The following is a 21,354-nucleotide window of genomic DNA, read 5'->3' as shown; positions in this document are numbered from 1 at the left end:
TTTGGGGTTTGACTGGGATCCAAAGGAGGAGAGGGAAAATGGTAGCGAAAAGCAGCCTGTGTATGAAGCAGGACCCTAAGGGGCGGGGAGCCAGCTGGCCGAGCAGTGACCCGTTTGATTTGTTTGGTTCCCAGTGGAGCTGGTTGAAAATTTTCCAAGGGAAGCTGTTATGTTGGAAAGTTGGCTGAGATGAATTCGAAATGTTTTGTGGGAAATGATTAGTTTTAACTGGGTTGTTCTGCCTTTTGTTATGATATAAAAAATCAAAATGACAAAGTTTTGATCAAGTTGTTTTGATGTTTCTGACATTGACTTTTCTTTCTGGTTTTGAAATGAGAACAAATTTTAAAATGTCAGAATTTCCTGGCCTGCAGACGTTCTATTTTCTGGTCTGCTCTAGTTCTTCGCTCCATTGGGGGCATTATTAAAGGCTCCTCTTTCAGCTAGTGTTAGCATCACTTTATGCAAATTATAGCTAAGAAAAAAACTCCTCTTAAATTTGCAAGTTTAAGGTTTCTTCTGTTTTTGCAATGCCAGTTGTATGGTTGGTATTACAGTAGTGGCTGGAGCTTCAACACAGATCAGACACATTGCATTAAGAACGGCCCTACTGGGTCAGACCAAAGGTCCATCTAGTGGCTAATGCCAGGTGCCCCAGAGGGAATGAACAGAACAGGGAATCATCAAGTGATCTATCCCCTGTTGGCCACCCCATGCTCTGACTGTCCCTGCAGGAAGCTGGGAGTTAGGTACTGTACATACATGTAGTAGTGAGACAGTCCCTGACGCCAATGCTGACAGCCCAAATAGAAAAGACAACGTAGGGCGGGAGGAGCCGCGTGGCTGAACCTCCACTGCCTTAGTGAAGTTAGTTATTTGGGGTTTTAATCTAACTCCCTGCAGTTTGGCACAGCCACTGCAGTGCAGAAAAGAACAAAGGTAGGAAATGGAAGCAGGTGATTGAACAAGATCTTCTGGCAGCGTCAGGCTAGAAAAATAAAATTTCAAGTGACTGAAAACTGCTTTCTGCCTGCTAGAAATTTATGTTTGTGCATGTGTATTACCTGTGGCAGCCCCATAGCACGAGGTGCCATATAGACTTATAACCCAGAGATAGTGCCTGATGCAGAGAACTTGCAATGGAATCTAAAATCATGGACCAGAACCTGTAACTCTCTCTCTTGTTGCTCTGAGCCATCCCATCGCATTGCAATCTATTAGGAAGGGTGGCTGGAGCCAGCCCCTGGGCTAGCTCTCATGCTCTGTAGAAGCAATAATGTTCTCTTTAAGAGAATCAAAATCAAGCTAACTTCTGTTCTTCTAACATAACCATTGCAAATTGCATGGAAGTGTCTGGCCAAGGTTTCAGGAGCACGTAAGGACTAAACGCACTTTCGGACCTGACGATAAGTGGCTAGAAGGGAGCAGAACATGATCTGCGGAGCACTGGATCACTGAGCTACCTTCAAACCTGAGAGCAGCTCTGGTGCAGCTGCTGCCATGGCCACCAACGCTCGGTGCTCGGATGTTCTGCATCTCTCTGGCTCCCATATCCGAAGAGCATGAGTTTCTTTCTCCTATGAAGCAGGCAGTGTGGGTTCCATCTGTCTGTCTGAACTGAACTGAACAGACAGCACACACCACAGCGGGCCAGATTTACAAAGGGATTTTGGTGTTTAAAGATGCGGACAGGAACCTAGTGAGGTTTACAAGCTCACCCAAATTAAGCCCCTAACTTCCTCTGGCTTTCAAAAGGATTTAGGCTTGATCTACATTACACACTTACTTTGGTGTGACTCTCTCACGGTGTGAAAAATCCACATCCCTGAGCAACATAGTTATACTGACCGTAACCCCCCGTGTAGACAGCGCTGTCCCACTGACATAGCGACCGCCTCTCATAGAGGTGGGGTTATTAAGCCGACAGGAGAGCTCTCTCCCATGGGTTTAGAGCGTCTTCACTGGGCATGCTACTGCGGCGCATACAGTTTGTTCTAAAGCAAAACTGGAACGATAAATGTATTTAATCTCAGTTTCTGGATCACCATATGTTAGCTGAAACATAAGATCTCCAGCTAAGTAGATAGTGCAGTATATTGTGACGGGGTGTATCAGCCCCATGACATGTGTCTATATATTTATATATATTGCCTTAAGTGAAAGGCAGGAAGTGATGTCATAATTTGTCTGGTGTCAGACAAGTGAGACTGTACATTCAGTCTGTGTTCTGTGGTGGACTTGGATCAAGTATCTCATTAAAGTAGAAAGACTTCACTGAATAAAATGGGAAGTTGTAGAAAATTAAAATGTCATCAAGGTGTTACATGGCTCCCAATATGGTGGCAGATTATTCTAAGCCTATTGTGTGAAGAGGTGTGAATACTTGAGTCTGTGAAATGGAGGAGCAAGAGGATGTGAAGCTAGATCATTGTCTCGGCTTGAAGTCCATTATTACTTCTCAGTTTTTGCTTTTCAGAGGCAGTAAGGCAGTATGTTGCACATAGCATGACACCAAATGTCACTGATAAAGCTATTAATATGAAGGACTCTCTTGGTGCATTGCCTCGCTGGCTCTATGCTGTTAACTTAGTTGGAATTAGATTTGCCTGCTGTTCAGAGTTGTGTTCTGTCCAATTCCTATGAAGTTGGCTTTCTCCCAGTGGGAAGTTCATATGCCTGTGCTGTAGGTTGGGTGATCTATCTATTCCCTGCTAGGAGATGTGGCAACCCCAGAGGGACTGAAAGAGGCATCAATATATGAGGTTTGAAACGAAGGAACCGGTTTTGTTTTGTATAATCTTGGGAGTGTGGAATATAGCAGGAACCGACAAGATCTCTGGGTACCTTGTGGTATATGGGCAGTCTTAATACCCACCACCCTTTTTTGGTATACTTACGTAAAACTACCATTTGTAAACTGACATCTTGGGTAATGCACGTCCGGCTCAGCTGGCCTTTCCCTTCAGCATCAGGACAGGCACCCTAATTGGTGCAGGGGTGTCCACTGCCACCTTGTTCCTCCTGGAACAGCAGCTTGTTCCAAACCCATATCAGCTGGGTAGCTCTGGGGGCTGTTCTGTATTCCTGCACCATGAGGATTGGGGGATTGGCGACCTGCTGAAGCAGAAGACAGTCTTCTGGGGGGTTGTCACTGATCAGTCTGTTCCGTGCACAGGAAGATACAATGTGTGCACAGCGCATGCTCCTTCATGCTACCAGCTCAGCAAAGGACGTGGGCAGAACAGCGTTAAGAGCATCTTGAGTGCTTAGCATTGGCAGTGTGAGTGGCAGAGTGCAGTTCTCGTGCCCTTTATAGCCTGGTCTAAATGCCACTTCCACCAGTGTAACTCAGCCTATTTTTGGCGACAGATTTCAGAGGGGGAGCCATGTTAGTCTGTGTCAGCAAAAAAGAGGAGTCCTTGTGGCACCTGAGAGACTAACACATTTATTTGGGCATAAGCTTTTGTGGGCAAAAACCCCACTTCATCGGCTGAATGGAGTGAAAAATACAGTAGGCAGTATATGTATTACAGCACATGAAAAGATGGGAGCTGCCTTACCAAGTGGAGTGGTCAGTGCTAACGAGGCCAATTCAATTAAGATGGAAGTGGCCTATTCTCAACAGTTGAGAAGAAGGGGTGAATATCAGGAATATCACAAGGCTGCCTGTCTCTGCAGCCGAACATTGTGCAGCAGTGGGTGGTGGGGGTGACAATCCCTACGGTGAGTTATTGGCATGTCTGCACACTCCTGTCTCTACTGGGGCGGGCTCTGATGTTTAGAAGAGTTTAACATGCTCACCATCTGGTGGTGGTGCTAGTATGTGCTATTCACACTGTGGTGAGACAAGGTCCGTGCTCACAGTCTAACTTGGATAAGCATGGCAGCTAAATGCAAGCTTTAGTAGCCCCAGAGCTCCTTTGGCCTGGAGTTATTATGGGAGAGCCTGCGGAGATTCCCTCCCTCAGAAGGCCCGGGGTTCCCCCGGCCAATGAGGCATGAACAAGGTGGCTCCTGCTACCTAGGAAGCCAGTCACTCAGTGCTGACCCTAGGCCTGCTGTTAGGACTGGGCACCCTTCCCCCCCATCCATCCTACTTCCCGAGCTGAGTATAGGAACCTGCTGAGGTCTATAGCTCCTTCCACCACTGTCCATTGTCTCCTCTCCCCTTGGGGCAGAGCTGTCCACATCTCCCTCCATTTGGGTTCGATTCTCAGCTCTGGATGGGGAGTAGGGTCTAATGGGTTAGGATAGGAGGGACAGCTATGAATCTGGACTCCTGACTTGTGTTCCCAGCTCTGCTAATGGCTCTGTCTGGGGCCGGGAACCAGTAGGATACCTGCTGGCTTTGGAAAGATGTGTATTGCCAATCCATTGCTTTGAGCCCCCACTGGGCTGAGAGGCCCCATGCTAGGCACTGTTCAAGAGTGAGTGGTGTGGAGATTTGCAAGAAACACTTAAGAATTTTTTGGGAAGGAAGGTGGACGGCAAGGCTGGCTTGTCCCTGGGTCTACAGATGGACCTTTTGGCTACAGCAGTGCCAGTGCACGTATCTGGATTCTGCTCTTCTGGGGTGCCTTTGTGAGTGGCTCTTCTAGGGTGCCACTGAGCGTCTGAGATGTTTCCTTTTGCTGTCTCCTTGGAGCTGGCGCCTGCTGTGGGGACTCAATCCTTGCTATTTACCAAGTTGATGAAGTAGAACATTGACCAAAACTGGAACCAATTATGCCGCGATTAGATAAACGAGCTGGAAGTGCATTAATTAATAACCACCAGCCCAAGAAGATGCAACCTTAATGAGTCCTGTGCTTTTTTTCTATTATGTGGAGATATATCCTTCTGCAACATATTAATTAAATGTTTTAATGCACTTGGGTGTTTAATCTGCATTCTGTACACTCACTGCGCTGCAGTCATTTTTGGATATGTCTGCATGAGGGGGGGAACGCTGTGGCAGTGAGTCTCAGAGCCCAGGTCAGCGTTCGGGTTGGCACCGGGTTCTGAAATCCGGCAGGGTGGGAGGGTCTCAGAGCCTGGGCTCCAGCCTGATCTTGAACATCTGTGCTGCAATTTTAGCTCCAGCGCACGAGCCCAGATCAGTTGACCCAGGCTCTGAGGCTTGCAGCCATGGGGTTTGCAGGGCGGGCGTGCTGTTTGGGGCAGGGATGGTGCATGCTGCTGGAAAGATGGTCCTGTGTAGTAGATCAGCCTCTAAGCATTCCCTCTACCAAAAAATCCCATCCAGGAATGTGTGAAACAGTTAGTGCCATGTGCGTTTCACCCTGGGCTGGTCACTGGGCAGGAAGGTCCTGGTGGTGCATATTGGGACTAGAGTCTACAGGGGCTGGGCAGCTCTGACCAGGGAATAATTACAGGGCTCCTGGGGGGCGGGGAGTTCTTGAAAATACATCCACATCTCCCTCCCCCTCTGGATTTCCAAGTATGTCCCTCCTCCCATGCATTTGTCTAAGGGGAAGGGCTGTTTGGAGAAGGGCTCTCTCTGTTCTTGTGCATTGTATGATCCACACTAAATGAACAATAGTGATAGCTCTGCGTGCTAAGAAGGGGAGGGTAATTGATTATGCAGCGGTGTATAAGAGAGATTTTGGATTTTATTATTTACACACACACATACCCCTATACGGCACTGCATGCTTAGCTAAGAACAGTCTGCTTTTGATTTCACTCCTGTATGCATTTTGCCTTCCTCTGAAGCCTTGTGTAGTAGCTGCTACCAGATGCAGGCTACCAGGCCAACTGGAGGACTGGTCTTGATCCAGGGAATTCCTTTAAAATGGCACCAAGTGCAAGGTTTCTTGTCTTCGTTTTTTGTGTGTCTCAATAAAATTCTGAACTCCAGTCATGCTAACAAACCGAGATCGGTGACACTCATGGGACTGTCGCCATCTTGGCTGACAACAGGCATTGAATTGGGGGATGTCCAAGCTAAAGCAGGAGTCTCCACAGCTTGAGCTCAAGAGTCCAGCTTTGTAGCTGAGACCTGTGGCCTGGGCACAGAAGGGGACACGCGTGCACCGACCAGTGGGTTACACTCCCCCTTCTGCAGTGTGCGCCCCAATGCATAGTGGGTCAGTATTCCAGATGGGGAAGTCACCTGGCCAAGGGCAGGCAACAGAGATGGACTGAGAAATTGGCAGCTCCCGGCTTTCGTTCCCAGTCTCACTCCACACTGCCCTGTGTGCCTTCGCCCTCCTGTCATGTGGGTTTTCAAAAAGTAATTTTTTTTGCCTTTTTTTTCATTAGAGAATTGAGTGTTTGAAATCTGTCTCTCCTCCTGAGCCCCTCCCTGCCGATACAGCTGGCTGAGTAATTAAAAGATACAGGCTGAATAATTCATATGAAAACTATTGCAAATTTTGTGGAATAAATTATTCAAATACCCTTCGACCACCTCTACCTGTCCTGGCTTTGTGAGGGTGAGCTTGGCACATCTCTCTCATTCCCATGGCAACAGAGTTTTGTCCCGAGTACAGGATTATGACTTCACTGCAAAGCCAGGCTGGGCAGCACAGAGGGTCTCTGTCACGTAAGTCCCTCCAAGTGCCAATGCCCCCTGCAAAGTCAGGTCTAAGTATTTAGGGCTCTGGCAACGCAACAGTGGTTTAAAGCTGCGCCTTCCAGGCCAACGCCTTAACCTCTGAGAGTGAGCCATCCACACCCTCCTAACACCATTCCGCAGTCCACAAACCAAGTGAAAGGGTTTGGGGTTATTCCAATGCAGAGCAAAGATACATTTCAAACCCTGAAAAGTTGCTGGGAAATGTTTAAGGAATACGTGGCTAGCCAGGGATTTTGTTCACCCTGGAAGGGCATTTGCTCATTTGGCATCCAGAGCTTAGTTCTGACTCAGTCCATGCAGCAGCAGGAAAAGTATCACTTTATACTGAGTGATGGGGATGTGTCTGTTTGTTTGAGTCCAATTCAGGAAAGCATCCCTTTGTTCCAGACCAGTCCAGAAGCACATGCCCAAGTCCCATTGAGTCCAGGAGGATTTAAGAATGGCTGATGTACTTTCCTGAACTGCAGTCATCTCCTGAGTTCATATTTTTTGAGCACACGTGAACAGTGCTAACGTCCTCTGCAGAATCCAGACTTGTTGCAGAGCAGCCATCTTAAATGTGATTGTAATATTCTTATTGGTAATTGCTAGCACTGAAAATGTTTTTGCTTAAAGATGCATGTAGCTGTCCCAATTTGAGGGAAGTAGAAATACTTTGTAATAGAATTTAATAAACTAAGAAGCACTATACATTTCCAGCATAAAACATATCTCTCCTCTGCCATGCCTGAGAACTCTATGCCAGTCCTAGTGGGTTTATATAGTATGTCTTGATATAACTGTGCGTGTGTGTGAGAGAGAGAGATTGATTCTTTAAAATCACTTCTCCTTAGCTAAGTTGCTGATTCCCACTTGAAGAACTAGAAGGTTATTTAAGGTCAAAGGAGGAGTGTTATGCAGAGATTTCTATTTTTTTAATGACTTGATAATTTTATTTCCATTAATAACATTTCTAGCTGTGCATGCTGAGATAATGACATCGGGGTAATCAAATCTCATGCTTCCGGGCGTCAACTGATTGATTGACTGCAAGGGTCAGGAATTCTATTTGCCCCTCACCTAAAGCATTGCACAATGGCCCAGATAAATGATGCAGGGTTTTTATTTGCCTGCCTCCAGAATGTGTTATGTTGGCCAGTGCTGACGGTGAGCTACCACCCTGGGTGCATCATTGGTCTGATCTGCTATGGCTTGCCTTTTTTTCCTTCCTGTGGCTGCTGAGTGAAAAAATGGGTGAAGTTAGCCGTATTTAAAGCGCAAGAGAGCTTGTCATGATGGGTGTTAGATTCCCTACATTGCCAGCACAGGCACACACAATAGCATAAGCATTCCAGGGAATCATAGAATATCAGGGTTGGAAAGAACCTCAAGAGGTATCTAGTCCAACCCCCTGCTCAAAGCAGGACCAATCCCCAGACAGATTTTTGCCCCAGATCCCTGAATGGCCCTTCCAGAACTGAACTCACAACCCTGGGTTTAGCAGGCCAATGCGTAAACCACTGAACTATCCCTCCCCCCTGGGAAATGTGAGGGGTTCTTGTATTTCTGTGCATCTCCACTGTAGGGAGATTGAGGATGGTGGGAAGAGCTTTCCTGTGGTAACCAGTGTTGACATCACTCTGGATTCAGGAATGACTTTTTCCAAACCTTTGAGCTGGGGGAAGAGGCTGCTGCTCAAAGAAAGTCCTGGCATGGTGAGGATGGTCGGAATGACTGACCACGCAGGCCCCAGTGCATCCAGAACCACATGGGCACTCGGGTTTGCTTGATCTATGACGGCCATTCGGGTGCTAAATAATCACCTCTTGCTCGTGTGGGTTTAACAGATGAAACCAGCCAGTTTTGTGCTGTCCTGAGCAAAACGAAGAAGGAGGGATTGAAGATTGGCACAGAGCTGAATGAGACCTTAGTGGGGTGACTGTTTCCATAAACAGCATCCAGAACCAGACTGGACCCCAAGGATTTCAATGGTCGTAAATATTAGAGCAGTGATGTGTTGCTAATGCCCCCACAAAATAAACCTTCCCCTAGCCTGTAGAAAGCCCCATGTGCCAGAATACAGGATCTTACAACAAGTAGGCGTGAGACTAAGCCCTGCTCTACACTACAAGTTTAGGTCGAATTTAGCAGTGTTAGAGCCATTTAACCCTGCTCCCATCCACACGACGAAGCCGTTATTTTTGACTTAAAGGGCTTTTAAAATCGATTTCTGTTCTCCTTCCCCGACAAGGGAATTAGCATTGAAATTGACCTTGCCAGGTCAAATTTGGGGTAGTGTGGACACAATTTGATGGTATTGGCCTCTGGGAGCTATCCCAGAGTGCTCCATTGTGACCACTCTGGACAGCGCTCTCAACTCAGATGCACTGGCCAGGTAGATAGGAAAAGGCCCGCGAACTTTTGAATCTCATTTCCTGTTTGGCCAGCATGGCGATCTGCAGGTGAGTGCAGATCTCATCAGCAGAGGTGACCATGATGGAGTCCCAGAATCACGAAAGAGCCCCAGCATGGACCAAACGGAAGGTATGGGATCTGATCGCTGTATAGGGGGACGAATCCATGCTATCAGAACTCCGTTCAAGAAGATGAAATGCCCAAACATTTGAAAAAATCTCCAAGGGCATGAAGGAGAGAGGCTATAACAGGAACCCAAAGCAGTGTCACGTGAAACTTAAGGAGCTGAGGCAAGCCTACCAAAAAACCAGAGAGGCAAACGGTCGCTCTGGGTTAGCGCCCCAGACATACCACTTCTATGATGAGCTGCATGACATTCTAGGGGGTGCCCCTACAACTACCCCACCCCTGTGCTTTGACTCTGTCAGTGGAGTAGCACGCAACAGGGATGCGGGTTTTTGGGACAAGGAAGATGAGGAGGAGGTTGAAAATAGCTCACAGCAAGGAAGCGGAGAAACCGTTTACCCCGACAGCCAGGAACTGTTTCTCACCCTGGACCCGGAGTCAGTACCCCCGAACCCACACAAGGCTGCTTCCTGAACCTATCAGGCGGTCTCTGGTGAGTGTACCTTTTGTAAATATTATAATGGTTTAAAAGCAAGCGTGTTTAATGATTAATTTGCCCTGGCATTCACGGCCAGTACAGCTACTGGAAAAGTCTGTTAAAGTGTTTGGGGATCGAGCAGAAATCCTCCAGGGATATCTCCATACAGCTCTCCTGGATGTACTCCCAAAGCCTTTGCAAAAGGTTTCTGGGGAGGGCAGCCTTCTTCTGTCCTCCATGGTAGGACACTTTACCATACCAGGCCAGTAGCACGTAGTCTGGAATCATTGTATAACAAAGCATGGCAGTGTATGGTCCCGGTGTTTGCTGGCATTCAAACAACATCCCTTCTTTATCTCTCTGTTATCCTCAGGAGACTGATATCATTCCTGGTCACCTGGTTGAAATAGGGTGATTTTATTAAGGGGACATTCAGAGATGCCCATTCCTCCTGGGCTGTTTGCCTGTGGTTGAACAGAAATGTTCCCTGCTGTTAGTCACGCAGTGGAGGGAGGGGTGAAGCAATCATCCCAGAGAAGTAAGTGTGTGTGGGTTTGTGCTTCACGTTAACCCGAAAACCGCAGCCCCTCCTCCTTTTAAATGGCCATCCCATTTTAAATGGCCAACCCAATGGCTGCTTGATATGAGAAATGGGGGCGCTGCTGTTTGAAACTGTTCCCACATGTTATGAAGGCTAAAGAAGCTAAAAGACTGTGTCTTACCATGGCTGCCTGCAAGCCAAATTCTGTTTTCTGGCCCTGCGTGAAAGATCTCTCACACCAAACCGTCATACCCTCAATAAGAGGAAAAATGCGACCTTGTACCGAAAGCACATATGCTATGTAATGTTAACAGCAAGGTTTACTGTGAAAGAGTCTATCCATTGTTCTCTAAAATGTGTCTTTTTAACTACCACTCTCTCTCTTTTTCCTCCACCAGCTGCAAATGTTTCAATGCTCACACTATCTTCTCCTTCCCAGAGGCTAGCGAAGATTAGAAGGTGAAAAAAACGCATTCACGATTAAATGTTCTCTGAGCTCATGCAGTTCTCCCACACTGAAAGAACCCAGCAGAATGCGTGGAGGCAGACAGTGTCAGAGTCTGAGAAAGCACAATATGAACATGAGAACAGGTGGTGGGCTGAAGATAATAAGTGGCGGGCTGAAGATGATAGGTGGCATCAGTTTGGTGACAGAAGTCAAGAGGCAATGCTGAGGCTACTGGAGGAACAAACTGATATGCTCCGGTGTATGCTTGAGGTTCAGGAAAGGCAGCTTGAGCACATACTGCCACTACAGCCCTTGTGTAACCACCCCCCCTCCTCCCCAAGTTCCATTTCCTCCTCACCCAGGTGCCCAAGAATGCGGTGGGGGGGCCTCCAGCCGTCCAACCACTCCACTCGAGGGGATTGCCCAAGCAACAGAAAGCTAGCATTCAATAAGCTTTAAAGTGTGGTGTGGCCTTGTCCTTCCCTCTTCCCCCGCCCCTCCCGGGCTACCTTGGCAGTTATCCCCCTATTTGGGTGATGAATTAATAAAGAATGCATGAATGTGAAGCAACGATGACTTTATTGCCTCACCAGGCAGTGATCGAAGGGGGGAGAGGAGGGTGGTTAGCTTACAGAAAAGTAGAGTGAACCAAGAGGGCGGGGGATCATCAAGGAGAAACAAACAGAACTTTCACACTGTAGCCTGGCTAGTCATGAAACTGGTTTTCAAAGCTTCTCTGATGCTCACCGTGCCCTCCTGTACTCTAACCACCCTGGTATCTGGGTGTGCATAATCACTGGCCAGGCGATTTGCCTCAACCTCTCACCCTGCCATAAATGTCTCCCCCTTACTCTCACAGATATTGTGGAGCGCATAGCAAGCGGTAATAACAATGGGAATATAGGTTTCACTGAGCTCTATCCAAGTCAGTAACATGCACCAGCGCGCTTTTAATCATCCAAATGCACATTCTACCACCGCTTTTTGCTTGCTCAGCCCATAGTTGAACAGCTCCTGACTACTGTCCAGGGTACCTGTGCACGGCTTCATGAGCCATGGCATCAAGGGGCAGGCTCGGTCCCCAAGGATAACTATAGGCATTTCAACTCCCTTGCTGCAGCTTTTGAAACAGACCAGAGTTCCCGAAGATGCAAGTGTTATGTACCTTTCCTGTCCATCCCACGTTGATGTTGGTGAAACGTCCTTTGTGATCCACCAGTGCTTGCAGCACCATTGAAGAGTACCTCTTTCGGTTGGTGCTCCGGTGCCAAGATAGGGATATGGGTTCCATCTGTCGCCCCACCACAGTTAGGGAATCCCATTGCAGCAAAGCTATCCACTATGACCTGCACATTTCCCAGAGTCACTACCCTTGATAGCAGCAGCTCTTTAATTGCTTTGGCTACTTGGATCACAGCAGCCCCCAGGATAGATTTTCCCACTCCAAATTGATTCCCAACTGACCAATAGCTGTCAGGCATTGCAAGCTTCCACAGGGCTATCGCCACTCGCTTGTGAACTGTGAGGGCTGCTCTCATCTTGGTATTCTTGCCCTTCAGGGCAGGGGAAAGCAAGTCACCCAAGTTCCATGAAAGTGCCCTTACGCATGCGAAAGTTTCACAGCCACTGAGAAACGTCCCAGACATGCAACACTATGTGATCCCACCAGTCTGTGCTTGTTTCCCGGGCCCAGAATCGGCGTTCCACAGCATGAGCCTGCCACATTAACACCATGATGCCCACATTGCCGGGGCCCAAACTTTGAGAGAAGTCTGTGTCCATGTCCTCCTCATTCTTGTCACCGTGCTGCCATCGCCTCCTCACCTGGTTTTGCTTTTGCAGGTTCTGGTTCTGCATATACTGCAGGATAATAAATGTGGTGGTTATAGCGTTCATAATTGTGGTGATCTGAGCGGGCTCCATGCTTGCCGTGCTGTGGTGTCTGCACTGAAAAAAGGCACAAAATGATTGTCTGCTGTTGCTCTGATGGAGGGAGGGGTAACTGGTGACATGGCTTACAGGGTTGTCACACAGAATGGCCCCCTCAAGGATTGAACTCCTAACCCTGGTTTAGCAGGCCAGTGCTCAAACCACTGAGCTATCCCTCCCCCCACTATTCACGGAGGGGCAGGGGGAACAAATGAATACAAAACAAATCTGGTCTCTATTGTTTTGATCCACTCCATCGCTCTTATACATCTTAGGCTGGCAGTAGACAGTGCAGTACAATTGCTAGCCACTCGTCTCCTGGCTGCTTGCCAGAAGACGGTGCAGTACGACTGCTGGCCATCATCATCTCCCATTTATGTCCAGGCACCCCCGGCCAACCTCACTGAGGTCGGCTAAAAGAGCACCCAGGAGACGACGACGATGGCTCCCAGTCATAATGCACCGTCTGCTGCCAAAAGGCAATGAGCTGCTGCTGTGTAGCAATGCAGTACCAATGGCAGCACCCAGGAGACGTACGGTGATGGTGAGCTGAGTGGGTTCCGTGCTTGCCGTGGTATGTTGTCTGCATGGGTAACCCAGGAAAAAAGGCGAGAAACTATTTTTTGCCGTTGCTTTCACAGAGGGGGGAGGGCCTGATGACATTTACCCAGAACCACCTTCGGCAATGTTTTTGCCCCATTAGGCATTGGGAGCTCAACCCAGAATTCCAATGGACGGCGGAGACTGCGGGAACTATGGGATAGCTACCCACAGTGCAATGCTCCAAAAATCAACGCTAGCCTCATACTGTGGACGCACTCCACCAACTTAATGGTCTTAAGTGGGGACACGCACAATCGACTGTATAAAATCAATTTCTAAAAAAAGACATATAAATTCGACCTTATTTCATAGTGTAGACATACCCTCAGATGTTTTCTTGTGTAACCCTCTCTAGCCAAGGAAGGAAACAATACTAGGCAAAACAAATGGACTTTGAGTCCACGTGGCCAGATGTGCTTTGCTGGAAATGTTTGTACTTCCTGAAATATGCTTTCTAGTGCTTGTATTGCATTACACAGAGCACAGCTCGCTTTTGCCACTGGCTTCAGATCACAGTGGATAGCTTGTCTGGGGCATCTCTCTCACTCAAAATTTTGATGGGCATTTATTGGGAATTTTTTTAATACACCATGATTGAATTATCCAATAATAGAGTAATGGGTCAAAACCAAGGGCAGAGGTTGAGGTAGGGGTGTGTGTGTGTGTGTGTTAGAGAGAGAGAGAGAGAGATCAAACTAACCAAGAAATTAAGAATTCAGTTATGGGAAAGGTGCTGGACAAGAGAAGCCTTGGAGAAGAGATTCTTAGCTGTTTGTAGCTGTATGGGCAGTAAAGTTTTTGTGCTTGGCTTTTAATACAAAACGCTTTCATTTTAGGAACCAGCCTTTCGGGATTACTTATGTTTATTTACTAATACAATAAAGCTTGCTTTAGACTTGTATTATTAGTCAGATAATGGCTTGTTGGGACCTAGGTTTGGATTTTTCTTTTTTTAATACATTTTGTGTTTCATTATTCAAAAATGTGGTTGTAACAATAGGCTTTTTCTATTAAAAAAAAAAAGAAAATAGATAAAAGCACATCACAATGATGAGAAAATATGTATTCTTCTCCCCAGGTACGGGTGAGGTGTGGGAGGGAGAGGGGAAATCATTCTGGTTGTATTGGTGCACAGCCTTTTCATGACCCTTGGAAATTAAACTCATTACTTACAGATTTCACATAGCAGATTTCCAGTTCTCAAGCCATTTTTGTGTGGATGATACAAAGCCTTCTCTAGAAGATTTTGACTGAGAGTCAAAATTAAGCCACAGAATAGCTACTGTGTATCTTCTGAGGCACAGAGGTGGTTTTAGTATTGGCTTAACAAAATGATTAATTTACTTAATGGCACATGAAAGTAATTGTCTGAACGCTGTAAAATAAATGAAGTCACGCTGTTTGTGTCTCAGTGAGCTATTATAAAGGGAATGTGGCACTGCTATCAATAACTTCCTCCTGTATTAAATTCTGATCCTGTTCTATATTGCTAAATACCCCATAGACGTTTGTGTTTATGATGTGCACACAGTTATCAAAGACAGATACTCACCAGGTCACCATAAATTAATAAAGATTGTCCCCTGTTACTTCAGTTCTCTGGAGCCATTGTACACTCCTGTTGAAATGTGTGGGCTATGGCAGGGTCTGCTGTGGAGCTGGCAGTAGTTCAGACAAGAGCCTTTGCAATGATATAACAGTCTATAACCTTAGCTATCCCAAGGTAGCTTGGATCAGATATTTAACCTCCCTTCCTGAGCCACATACAGCTTCTTTGGAGAGCTCTTTGAGGCTTGATTCACTTACTGTTACCGACAGCACAGTGGAGAAATCACCCCTCAAGGGCTGCTGCTTGTGTATTGAGAAGTTATTCTGAAAAGGCTATTCCTGATTAAATCCATGGGTGAACATTCTTATTCCAGAACGGGAGTGCCTTTATTCCAAATTACTTTACTCCTCCTTGGGAGTGGATTAAGCTAAGAGTATGTCTGCACTAGAAACATGAGTCGACCTGCATTCGGTTGACTTATAGCAGCGGCAGTAATTACTGCTTTGGTGCATGTCCACACTACTTTCCTGGGGTTGGTGCTGTGCATCCTCACTGGGAGCGCTTCCACTGATCTAGCTGGGGCACTGTGGGGATCTGAGAGTCTGGTCTCTAAGCTCCGCTGGCAGCTCCCTTCTGGGAGTCTGGCTGCTCCACAGGCTTCTGGTGGGCACCCCCCCCCCCCATTCCCAGGCAGGAGCAGGTTCTGGCCATCTGGGCTTCTCGCCCCGGCTCCCAGTAAGGAGTGGGGTTCAGCTGCCCAGCTCTCCAAGGGAGCAGGGGGCAGCTGGGCTCTAACTGCCTGGCTTTCTTGTCAGTCAGGACTGTGAAATTGACAAGATTGCCGATGTAAGGGACACAGTGTCCTACAGACACTAGGTAGCCCTAACTCGTCTGACATAAGCCCTGTACCTCTCTCAAAGGTGGGGTTCTGATGTTGGTGTAGCAAGGCACTTACAGGGGTGGGAGCAAGGCTGTAGTGTGTACGCTGACGTAATTAGGTAGACCTAAGCTGTTTGACATTGACCTAACTGTGTAGTGTAGACCAGGCCTAACTCAGAATAAGTCATTCTTATTCTGGAATAAGAGTGTCAGCATGTGGACTTACTCAGGAATAGTGAATCTGCTTTAATTTCTCACCCTACCTTATTGTAGATTAACTTTTATATGTAGACAAGCCCATAGCCATCTACCTGGAAATGACCTTACACAAGTGAAAGGATGGTGCACTTTCAAGGGCAGAATTTTACTTGTATTTTTTTAGTCCCTTTTCCCTTCCATTCCCCAAACTGTCCCAGAAGTCATCATTGGACATAATACAGCAGAATTGTCATGTGTTGAAATACCAGACTGTGATATCTACAGAGTTTAATAAAACAACAACTCAAAACAACCCATTTGGATTTTTAAAAATTTTCCAATACCATTTTCCATCTGGTTGCCTGTGTGGAGTACTGGCTGGGTTTGTCATAACGACAGAAATTAAGTGGAACAGGAGTGCCTGAATTTGCACAAAAGTGTTTTTTGTTTGATTATTCATCTCATTAGCATTTAGCATTTATGCAGCTGGATAAAAATGTGGAAAGAGAGAGACTAGGTAATGACATCGTAATACTCCTGTATAAAGGGAAATAATGCCAATATTTCTTTATATACTTACCCAGGCCCTAAGGAGGGTAAGATTGGGAATAAGACCTCTTTCTCCAATGGCTTATCCTCCCACACGGGTCGGGAGTTGCTGCAAAGGGATCATCAGCAAAACACATCTGGTAGCATCTTTTATACAGATGTTGGGCTTTGGTATTTTCTGAATTAATAGCTTGAAGACCATTTTAAGGGAGGGGAGCTTTTTGTGGTTGTGATGGGGGTGAAATCGTCCATACTTTGTGTCCTTGGGAAAACAAAGTGGTAGTCTTAGCCAGCATCTGCCAAGAGTTACTATACTGTAATATCTTCAGTGCCCGCCGTGTTTCCTTCCACTTACCAGGAAATAACTACGCAGTCTCAGATATTGTTGGTGAATGTTGAATGGCCCCTGCTGTACTCTTGAGCCTTGACGTGTGCACTCTTGGCCCATAATCTTGCAGTAAGGAGAGACAACCTGTTCCTGACGTATCCTGATCCTCTGTGGGTCCTTGCCCACTATATATTTTTCTTATCTGGCTGTCCATAATGAAGTCAGTCCTGTCCTTTCCTCTGTCAAAGGTGCAGGAAGGTTCTTTGATCCACATGGCTTGGTCATCTTTTGACTTTGAAGAATATTTAGTGCTATAAAATCAGTGATACTGCCCAGGTATCTTTGATTGGATTGCAGGCTATTCCCTTGCAGCTTTGCCTTTCTGTATCTCGCATGCTTCTGTGGAAGGTGTCATGTTTGATGAATGAGCTCGTTTATAAATGGAGATTTGATTTTTAGCTATGAGTTTGATTCCACGGAGCCGGAGATTGGGCTGTGTTTCAGGAGGACAGAGCTAGATTGCAGAGTTTAAAGCAGTAATGCCCTTTGAAGAACAAACTGGCTCCCGGTCCTGCACTAAGAAGCCTTTCCAGAGGACTAGGGAGAGATTAGAAAGTGACTTGGATCTTTACAAGTAATCCCTAATGCTCTGCATTCACATACAACAGGCCTGGTTGGTATTACTCCTTCAGGGCAGAATACTGGGTGAAATCCTGGTTCCATTGAAATCCGTGGCCAGGATTTTCCACATAGAGTTCTGAGGCCCTCTTCTTTGATTCCATAATACGTAGGTTAGCCAAGCTGACTTTCCAAATTAACCCGTTCACTGTCATCCCCCACAGCCCAGTTTAGCACCTGATGGAGCCTCTTGCTAGTGGTTGTATCCAGTGGCTACAGTAGATTGGAAGAGGAAGCATTTTCCCTCAGCTTTCAGCAGAGGGGCAGTTACATCCTCCTTCATATTTTTAACCCCTTGTCTGTGCTTCAAAGCATCTGATGAGGCTTCTTATCTGGAATATCTTTTCCTCAGCCCGGCAGCCTGAGAACAAATGAGATCGTGCTTTGAATGCTTGGCAACTCTTCGACATAGAATGATCTAATCTGTTTCCCCAGCCTAATTTTATTTTATAATGCTGCAATCCAATTAGAAGCACTTGAGGTCTCCTGCACATCTCCCCTCCCCCACCTGCTTTATCTCCTCTGATTAATTCACTTTGAATTCAGTTAAAATTGTCTTTAGCCCATGCTCACCAAGCTCTGTGGATAGATAAATGTCGCCTCGCTCTGAATCCAGTAGCTCGTGGAAATTGCCTGGTTCCAGAAATTATGTAACCGCTCTCTGTGGTTCTACTGCAGATTCCCCAAGAAAGGCTGCAGTCCTGGTCTAACTGTAAAGCTTAGAAATGACGTCCCAGCCTGTTGTGATTCCCAAGACTGTCCTCCCAAAATGGACTTGAGCACTGAGTTTACCAAGAAAGTCAAAGGACATGGGACTTGCTGTGTCTGCATTGTGGGTGTTTGGCTGCCCCCCTTCCACATCCCCCCCGCTGTCGACTCCATGCTCTCAAGTCAGGCATCTATTGGGGGTTTGCTTTTTTGTTTTGTTTTGTTTTTTGCAGATAAATATTTAAAACTCCTGTGATAAACCCGCTGTGTCCTTTCCCTCTCCCTGGGTTTGTGGAACACAGTTCCTTTTCCAGCGTATGCAGGGATTAGACGGGTTACGATTACTGGTGTTTATAACTCGTGGAACTCAACAACACCACGATGTAAACCTCTGCTGAGCCTTCCTCCTGGAACGGGGCTGTTCTGAGTTTCCCTCCAGTCTGTAGCTCTCTCATGTTCTCTGGCCCAAGGAGAGGATCCCACTTCCCTTTTTATATTCTAGCCTCACTTGCAGCATGACTCATTGTAATTATCCTGACTCTGAATTCAGGGCTTTAGCAGCTGAACCTAGAGTGACTCAACAAAGGAGCCCTGCGTTAGTATCTGCCACCCTGATTAAACTTCCCTAATGTCTAATTTGCTCTTGCAATGGTCATCACTTTGTTCTTTCCATTGTCCTTCTTGGGACAGTGGAGGGCATTTGCTGCCCAGGCACTCGTCTATATCCTGAACCTATTTCTTCATCCTCTTATTCTTCGAGGGAAATTTAAGTTCACATCAATGTTGTTCTCTTCTTACAAAAGAACCCTGGATCTCATTCTTTGTTTTATTTTACTGTTTGCAATGCTCGGCTTTTAGTTCTCTCTTCTCAAAAATAAAGAATTTTCAAGGTGCCTAAGGGCCAGATTTCCCTTGGTGTTTAGGCTCCACCAGATGCTTATAGGCACGGGGTAGTGTTTACAAATGTACCTAAGCAGGTTAGATGATAAACTCCCTCTGAAGTCAATGGGAAATGGGGGGTGCCTGTGTGTTGTGGATCCCACTCAATGCCTAAATACCTTTATAAATCTAACCCTAATTAATTTAGGGCTGTTCCATTGGTTGTTTTGAATGAGACTAGTGTTCATAAATCACATATCAAAGGGGGAGCCGTGTTAGTCTGAATCTGTAAAAAGTGACAGAGTCCTGTGGCACTGTATAGGCTGACAGACGTTCGTTGCTTTTTATAAATCACATATGCACTGTTGAAAATCTCTCCCTACGTGTTCGTTTTATTTAGACTATTGGCAGGGAACTCTCCCATTATGTCTAGGTATCAGGATCCTGGTCTCAGACCCCAGTCTTGAACCTGGGCCCACCAAATTCTTGGGAAGCAACCTTGGCCGTTGTGCTACACCAACTCATCGAGTTACCAGGGAATTCATAGACCTGGGTGGACTAGCTTTCAGCAGTTCCATGACCTGCTTCCTGAGTGGCCCTATGGGCTTGACTCTGGCTGGTAACCATATATACATTTCCTGCTTCCCATCTGGCCTTGTCTGAGCAACAAGCCATTGCCTGCTGGTTGCTACTCAGATGCTGCTTGACTGCCTTGCTGCCTCACCTGACCCCGCCAGCAGCCTTGCTCTGCCTTCCCTTGGATTGCATCTCCTGGCTGTTGGGCCTCTTGTATGAACTCTGACTACTGATCTGGGCTGCCCTTCGACCCGCCTGACTCCTTGGTGTTATGCTAAAACACTTAACGCACTTATGGTTGCTGTATAAGTAACAATAATAAAGTGAAATCCTTCCTTCAAAACACAATGTATAATTGGAATGTGGGCCTCATTGCCACATGATGTCATTGAGGCCAAGAATATGGATTATACATTTATATGGATGAAAAGAATATCCACAGTTAATGCTAACAACATTTTTGAAAAGGGATGTTAACCTTTTGTGCTTCAGGGCCTTGGTCAATCTCTAACTATTAGAGAGCTGGCAGATTATCTCACATCTGCTACTGCAGGATTCTGACACCTTCCTATGAAGCATTTCTGAAGCTCACCACTGTTAGGGACAAGATACTGGATTAGATGGACCGCTGGTGTGATCTGGGATAGCAGTTCATTTCTTCTTAACCAGCAGGAGGAAGAGAGGGAACTTCACAGTGCTGCATTCGAGCAGAATGTCCATTACAGGTGTATTTACTTTGTATTAATCATTCCTATTATGATCAATGTCCATATTAACTCCGTTTTCAGTCAGTATTTCAATTTAATGTCAGTCAGTTATGCAATGTCATAAGTGTATGGGACAGAAATATTTTTAAGGAAGCTGAATAGGGCTGCAGATATCTTTGTAGTTTTAACATTGAATTTACTTGTTATTTTTTTCCCTAGTAAGAGATGCCAGAAACTTAGTTCCTATGGACCCTAATGGCTTGTCAGACCCTTATGTGAAACTTAAACTAATCCCCGACCCAAAAAGTGAAAGCAAACAGAAGACCAAAACTATAAAGTGCTCTCTGAATCCTGAGTGGAATGAGACTTTTAAATTGTAAGTAGAGTAACACAAATTTAATATTGTAAAGTAGACCCTCTCATCTCCAGAATGATTGTGAATGTGTTTGCTGGGCTTTAATTATCTGAAATATTCAGCTGATTCAATGGAGAAGTAACTTTTTTCCTGTCATAATAAATGTCTCGGAAATGCTTTTAACTTTTGCTCTGTGCACTGATCAAAGTCTTGCATTTCAATGAAAGAACTTTACATTCTCCATTTGAAATGTGCGCTATCAGCAAATTAAACATTAAAGAAACATATTGTCGCTGAAGACCATCACTTCATTTCATATTCATTTATTTATTGAACGCACGCGCGAAGCATGTGGAATTGCGGAGATAACTGCCACTACAGAGATTTTGCTTCTTCCCCTCTTTAATTGCAGTCAGCTGAAAGAGTCGGACAAAGACAGACGGTTGTCAGTGGAGATTTGGGACTGGGATCTGACCAGCAGAAATGATTTCATGGGGTCTTTGTCGTTTGGGATTTCTGAGCTGCAGAAAGCAGGCGTTGATGGATGGTAAGACTCAGTTTGCTCTAAAGCCGCAGAGCTCTGAACCCAGCGGTGTCACCTTGTACCCAGTAGGAAAAGGTCTGGCAACCTGTCATCGTGTGGAGGGTTTGCAAACTGTTGAAGCAACCAGTTTAGTCCCCAGGTCCCCTGTGTTCCACACCATGTGTCCCATCACTGTGATTGCTGCCAGTGATCTACATCCACAATAAAGCATCGTGCAGCTGAGGTCCTAGAACGAGAGTAGTGAAGGGAGGAATTCCTGCCACATTTTGAATTTTCTTCACTGGATTACTTAAACTGTGCCCCCT

General features: G+C 46.2%; 1 protein-coding gene across 6 annotated transcripts in view; it reads left to right on the top strand.

The window, feature by feature from the left end:
* PRKCB (protein kinase C beta) overlaps positions 1-21,354 on the top strand; it is a 273,320-nt gene that overhangs the window by 170,603 nt on the left and 81,363 nt on the right. For all 6 annotated transcript variants that reach the window (XR_007776387.1, XR_007776386.1, XM_050968581.1 and 3 more), the window contains 2 exons: positions 20,370-20,526; positions 20,918-21,052. Coding sequence is in view for 4 of the 6 variants with exons in the window: in XM_050968581.1 (XP_050824538.1) it covers positions 20,370-20,526; positions 20,918-21,052 (292 nt within the window). In the remaining 2 variants the exon portion in view is untranslated. The remainder of the gene's footprint in view (positions 1-20,369; positions 20,527-20,917; positions 21,053-21,354) is intronic.

The sequence above is a fragment of the Gopherus flavomarginatus genome, chromosome 9 (genome assembly GCF_025201925.1).
Source record: "Gopherus flavomarginatus isolate rGopFla2 chromosome 9, rGopFla2.mat.asm, whole genome shotgun sequence".
NCBI classification, from domain to species: Eukaryota; Metazoa; Chordata; order Testudines; family Testudinidae; genus Gopherus; species Gopherus flavomarginatus.
Note: the sequence above shows the minus strand (reverse complement) of the source record. Positions and strands in the feature narration are given on the sequence as shown.